This window comes from Chironomus tepperi, unplaced genomic scaffold (assembly GCF_022539635.2).
Source record: "Chironomus tepperi strain 1889 unplaced genomic scaffold, CSIRO-AGI_Ctep_v1 contig_163, whole genome shotgun sequence".
NCBI classification, from domain to species: Eukaryota; Metazoa; Arthropoda; class Insecta; order Diptera; family Chironomidae; genus Chironomus; species Chironomus tepperi.
In genome coordinates, this window is record NW_027226285.1 from 1,139,379 (window position 1) to 1,146,584 (window position 7,206).

At 34.9% G+C, this 7,206-nt stretch overlaps 1 protein-coding gene across 1 annotated transcript; it reads right to left on the reverse strand.

The window, feature by feature from the left end:
• Positions 1–5,609: 5,609 nt before the first annotated feature.
• Positions 5,610–6,965, reverse strand: LOC139088581 (transcription elongation factor B polypeptide 3-like). The gene has a single exon (XM_070637850.1). It carries the CDS (start codon positions 6,963–6,965, stop codon positions 5,610–5,612), a length of 1,356 nt encoding a protein of 451 aa, XP_070493951.1.
• Positions 6,966–7,206: the final 241 nt, after the last annotated feature.

Below are 7,206 nucleotides of genomic sequence, written 5' to 3' on the forward strand. Positions count from 1 at the left end.
AAAGCTCATGGTTATTGAAATGAATAAATTAAGATGCTAGGTTGTTGTATTTTTTTGTAGCATAAAAATTGATTATATTTAAATTAGGGCAGTATAAGACAGAGTTGGGAAATGGTGAGTTTTGATGTCTACTTGCCCGGTTTTTGTCGATGGCTCCTCAAAATGTTACCTCATCCATTTTTCAAAATCCAGTTAAAGAATCCAAATTCATCTGCAGATGCTAACAACCTGTGGAAGGGTTTCGATGGAAGCTGGCAAGCTGTCGAATAGGTCCATCAATGGAAGCTTGCGACCTTGGGAAGAGGTCCTTAGATAGAAGCTGGAAGGGGAAGGGGCCATTGATGGAAGCTGGCAATCTGTGCAAGGTGCCATTGATGGATGGTGGTAATCCGTGGTAGGGACCATCAATTGGAAGGTGGCATCCTGTTGAAGGGGTCAACGATGGAAAATGAAAACCTGCTGAACGAGACATCGGCGGAAGACATGATTAGGCTGGCTTTAACTGACTGTTTCTACCTGCATCCCAACCCTGATACAAAAATTATGAAATCGAGGAAGATGTTGTTATTTAAACTTTTTTTATACGAAACATCATGCGGGCGTGGATGTATCTCTCGGAAGTAGACCAAAAAAAAGCACTGAATATTGATAATTTAGACAACATTTTGAATATAATTTGCATCAAAATTTACATCAGCTTAGTAATTAAATTAATTAAAAATTAAACCCTATCCAATATTCAATTAAAATTCAGCATCCAAAATCATCCTCTCTCTTATTATTAAATTACTATATTCATACGTATTGCAAAAAGCCTTATCAGAATAAATAGAGCGAACAATCGAATTGTGGATATACGAAAAGAGGGAGTCAGGTCCATTGTTTCAGAAAATTAATTTAATCAATCAATTCGCACGTAATTTCGCTTCTTTCTGCCTGGCTTTTTTTTTTCTTTTTAATTAAATGCATCAACACTCACAATTTCTGCTATCCATTTTCAATATGCTACAGCATTACATCAATTCATTGAAGCGATATTCAATAAAAAAAATTGTAACATGTGTGAGATGATGGTTCAGTTGCTCCCTTAAAACAAGCATAGCTATTTTTCTGTGTACGTTACATTTACTTGCTCTTGTTTCATCACATAACAAATGGCCTCGTTCCTTTTTTTTACTCGATTTTTTAGCCTAATTACACACATTGCTGTTAATTGAATGTGATATTTCATGAGTATAGAATGTGGCATGTGCTGAAGAGGGGGTGACTTCTTTCGTAGAATATCTCATATAACAAACACATCTCGAATTTTTATTTGTTTCATTTCTTTTATACTCAAATATGTGCTTTAATGATAATGGCCGTGAAAAAAGTTGGTGATGAATTGTGGGGGGATGTGATGAATTTTGGCGCTTTTTCATCCCGTCAATGAGATTTGGGCATCTGATTCAACACTAGTGAATCACAAATTGGTTAATTGAATCAAAATTTGGTACAAGGGCAGCGTTAATGGCACCAAGTCAGAGTCACGACGACCTGAGACCGGATTTTCGATATGTTAACCAATTTGTGCTACTCAGGGTAGAGGTCTCTATCCAATATTACAGTCTGGAAACTCACCAGATCCAGAACCATCCAATTTTAGAGAAATGAGGATTTAAACCCACAGACCCTTCTCTACTGACAATCCTCTACCTACAAATTCTTTTATCCAAATCACCATAACATTCCACGCAACTCAGCACATCCACAACGCAATAAAGGATTTTTTTGCTTCTTCTACTTTCATCTTCATTCTACAATTAATTACAAATCTTCTCATATCTGCTTTTATGCTTTTCTACTTCTGTTTTCTACTTCTGCTTATGTTGCCATTTCCAGTTTGAAGAGCTTACGTCGGAGATTAAAGTAAAGTCTGAATAATGAGTGACATAAAAATGCGAAGCTGGAAGGGATGCAAGATATTCACAAATCCTTCAAGTTTAACGATGATTCTTTCCACGAATGAAAAAGGGGGGATGTAAGTGGATGTATAAAAAAGTAAAATTCAACAGCTCATCAATTCATTAATGTCGTATATACAGAAATATTAAAACATAATGCTTAATGGCTGTAAATATGTGATGATAAAATGCAATTTATGGATTTTAATATAGTCACAATTGTAATGTGAATCGCTTACTGTTGTCATATTCATGTGTGTGAGCTTTTTACGAGCGTCAGGTGGCATATCATAAACTGAATAATGGCATGGAGAAATCATAGATGATTAAATTACATTCAACAACATGATCATAAAAATTCATCCAATCATTGTTATCTCCTATCCCTGTGCTGTTGCGGTGTGATTCACTCATTTCTAATTTAACAAACTGAACGGGAAAACTCAAAATATTTCTACTCGTGCTACTCGTCTACTGTCTTTTTTTTACTTCGCTTCCTTTACACACACACACACCGCTCCTCTGACTATTAATTTTTAATGAGGTGTAAAGAAGATTCCGAGGCCTTCGATGGCTGTAACATAAAATAACGAAACGAAAGTTTTTCTTCTTTTTTGCGTTTTATGATTATTATGTAACGCACACGGAAAGATTTTTTTATTCTTCCTTCTTTTGCCTCTTCATTTATTTCAAACTTTCAAGAATTGAGCGCATTTTTGAGGATGTGGATGTGCTACAAGTGGTTTTCTTGTGGTAAGACTGATAAAGTGAGTGAAATTGGCTACTAAATCAAACTTTGGATTGATGGACTATTCTAGAATCGATTATTTAGAATATACATTTATTCCTTCAAATAACCTACTTTAAACAAACTTGTACCCAGGCTTGTACCAAATATCACGAATCGGTTAATTTATTTCAATTCTGATTTTAGATAGCTTGACTCTGATTTGGTACCGGATTTAGATTAAACTCGACACGATTCAAGAGTAGTACATGCCTGGTGCCCCAAAATTTGGATCGATTGACCAACTCGTGGTATTTGAGTATGATGCGAGTAAAATCCTATCTAAATCATTCCGTTTAAAGAGTAGCGTCCCCACAATCAGACTAGGGATGAAAAGGATAACAACCGACCATATCCCAAATCATCTGTTATAAAGAAAGCAACATAAGATATTCCGAAAAGTCACAACATGTTCGCTATGGAACCGCTTCATCACCATATTAATATTTAGACGCGTAGTTGCTCTAATAACAACATAAAGGCTGCTTATGATCCATTCTTATGGCAAAAACTGCGGTTTGCTGCATTGTGCTTCTTGATAATGTTTATCAACCACATAGAAATGCGTTCTTCTCCAAAGTCGACCAAAAATCGTCCACAAAATTACTTCATTTTCCCAGCAAAAAAAGCAGAGCAAAAAACTTTCTTCTCTTTGAATTTTCATTCAACAAACGATCTCATGAATAATTTAGTTCATTAATTATTCCACGACATAAAACAAAATGCGTGAGTATATAATCTCTTTCTTGTTCTGCTCTTCATTCCCATTACTTTCTTTCTTCTTCATTTTTTTTTTTGTTCTTTCTCATAAGTAAGAATGAAGCACAAAAATGTGTATAATTATTTGAATGCGACAGTATTAAATGAAGGAAGAATATTGAATGAGAATTGTACGCATTGTGTATGGCAGGCAAGGGGGGATTTAGACTCGATTATTCACATCACAAAATTATTAAATGGATTAAAATTGATGTGAAAGAAATGTGGGAGTTTCTTGCGTAAGCTTCGAGATAATGCTTCGATTGCTTTGTGAAATTGCTTCTTAAGTGCTCAATTTTGTACATTCCGGAATGATATAAATTAATGATGCTCTAGATCTATGCCAGATGCTGACAATAATCCTTAATACGCAACAGTTAAAATATTATTGGTTTTTGGGAATCAATAATTTTGACCTCAAAATGGCGGTCGTGACAGATTTGAATATTCCCGAAAACCACAATGTGTTTGTTAAAGGAACTGATCGCCGCGTCAAAGAAAGACGTAAAGTTTCCCTAGTGTCTCCGTGACGAGTGATTTTGACTATTTTTTGCGACAAAAATATGCAGTTAACCGCATCAATCGAGTGGGAGCTTTAACAATTTTATGACATTTCTGGATACGCCCTTCATGAACATGACCCTTACTCACTTCTTCAGTATGTCACCTAAAAATGTAGGCGAATTCCAATTTCAAAAGCTGAAATTGAGTTCCAAATTGACAAAAATATTTCCAAAAGAATTTCATGCAGCTAGATACTCAAAATTTATTTTTAGACATTGATAGACACATGAACTTCAAATGTCTTTCAACCAAACGCCATCAATGAAAATCAGACTCTTCATATTCTTGAAAAACAAAAAAAGTTTATAAATATGATCCATCGGTCTAATGTGAAATTCCAAAATAAGTCCCACACATAGCAAAAAAAATTCGAATGACATTTTGAGTCTTTTTGTTATTTTTTTTTTCACTTGCAGGACAAGATGAAGCAAAAGTTTAAAAGTTTTTTAAATCCTCAAAGACATTTTTCAGTTCTTGAAGTTTGAATTTTTGTTAGAATTTCGTTAAAGAAGCACAAAATTCAGCATCGATTGAGATGAAACAACCTCAGAAATGTATACAGTCATGAAAAAGTATTGGCGGAAGTTATGGAGGCAGTATCAGAGGCGTAGGCTGAAATCAGAGTAGATCAGAGGGGTTGAGGAAGGGAAAGGGAGGGATAAGAAGGGATAGGGAAGGATAGGGAAGGATAGGGAAGGATAGGGAAGGATAGGGAATAATTTTTTAGGTTTTTATGAATAATCCTAGTAAATTGATGAATTTTTCTTAAAAATTGAGCAATGGGGTTGGATGTTACCCCCCTGAATACACCCCAGCCCAACATATTCACCATACTTATTTCCTGCAACATCAATTTCGTCTTCTTCATATTACTCAATAAAATATATTTTTTTCCTCATCATATCCAACAAATTATTGACAAATATTTATCGATTACATTAATGTATGTTTCTTGTATAGGAATGAATGCTGTACTTAACATCTCAAAACGATGAGAAAAAGTCAAAAAGAAGAGAATATTTTTTTATTACCTTATCATTTGTTTTTGACATCACGTCCTATTGACATAAACATTTTCATCCATCTTCTTCTCTTATTCACCTAATTTCTTTCAATTTTCTTCATGCCTTACGCAATAGAAGCAATGTTTGTGTCTCCTTCTTTTGAATCTTGTTAGTAATGTGATGCTGTGCTGAATTGAAGATTGTTTTCATGTTAAAAAGTGAGCAATTTTTTTATTTCACAGGAAACTTGAAAATGAAACCGGATGAAATTCTTGCAGAGCTACTGAGATTAAAGAATTTTCTTTTATGCTGGAATGTTTATGAATATTTACGAAAATTCTTGGGAAAAATGTGGAAAATTTAAAATAAAATAATTTTTACAATGAATTTCTGAGAATATTTCTGGTAATTAGTTCAATTAATGTCGTCAAGAATCTTTAAAGAATTAGTTACGGAGGAATGGTGTTGGTTGGGGTCAATAAGTCGTGAACAACTAAATTTTGTTTTCCTCAAATTCCAATTTTTATTCACATTTTTTTACAAACTTAAAACTTAACGTCTAAACTTATTTAATAATTTTGCCATCATCGGAGCTGCCTTAGCCGAACCTTTACGTTGCGCTGGTCCTCGTTTTACAGTCTGTTGTAGTTCAACCTGAACACTAGGTGCCACTTTCGGTAGAAGATTATCAGGTACAACATAATTAGGGTTTGCCTTCTTCAAAGCTTCAATTCGTTCTGCCAAACTCATGACCGCAGGCTTCTTAGTTGGAATGAATACTTCTGGTTTCTTGACTACTTGAATTCTTTTTGGTCCTTTAACCGTTGTGTCCACAAATGCCATTTTGGTTCTCTGTACACAACTTGATGACTTTTGCTGTCCTTGTCTGATATTTTTGGTCAATCGATTCAACTTTTCTTCATCTTCTTGGTTGCATCGCTCGTACATTTCACGCCATGACTCCATTTCTGTTGGTTGTCGAGTTCTCCATTTGCGTTGACAAATTGCCATCCATAAAATGTCAGACTCGTCAAGAAGGTATGGATTGTAATATTCAATCTTTGTTAATTGTTCTGGCTTTGCTTTTTCTAAAGCTGGTCGTATGACTTTGAATGGTACGTCTCCAATACATTCAACATAGTCCAAATTCTGTGTCAATACTCTTAGGCACTGGTTTTTCAACGTTGGAACCTCTGATCGTGATCGAGCATTTCCACTGAAGATTCTTGTTCGACTCTTAATTGATGAAATTGATTTTGTAAGAAGTTCACTTTCGGATGGACCAGGTTTTGGCATTGGAGGTTTGACAGCAGTTGCTGTGTACATTGGAGCTTGTTGATAATCGATGGTTGAGGTGTTGTCTAATTCAGTCACTAAATCAGGTGACAGGTTTAATTTTGGCATTTGAATAAGCCAGTCTTGAGATAGAGTAAGACTTTGAGTTGGAATTGATGTTGATTCAGGAGAAATTGATGAGGACTTAGATGAGCTGCTCGTCGACTTAACTGATTCAGTTTTTTCAGCCAATTTGTCTTCCTTATGATGCTTACTAGATGAAGATGGTTTTGATCGCTTTTCATCATTATTCCTTTTCGATTTCGTGTGGCTCTTTTCATGCTCACTCTTCATCTTCTTTGATTTTGGCTCATTGTCTTTGAATTCGTCTTCTTCGCAGCTACGTTTATGAGAACTTGATGTCTTGTCACTAGATGAGTGTTCACTTTTGTGATGTTTATCTTTAGATGACTTACTATCATGGCTCTTCTTATGCTTCTTAATTTTATGTTCTGAACTCTTTGATGATGACTTTTCGGACTTCTTTGAATGATGTTTTTCACGAGGTACATCAGGAGCTACAAACAAGAACTCTTCTTCTTGGTTAATTACTGAACGGCTATACTTGTTCATGTTTATTGGATTAGTTGTTGATAGATTTCCTTGTAAAATACTTAAATTTGTACCGTTTGCAGGTTGGTTGAATTTGCGATGAGATGATTTGTGGATGGATTGAGTAACGTTTGATCTCTTTGGTTAGAAAGCAGGTTGTTATGCTAATTGTGCAATTTTGCAAGTTTTTATACTACTCATGATTCTCATTTTGATAATTTTCAGGTAGAATTACGTTTAGGTACCTAAATGCAAACAATGA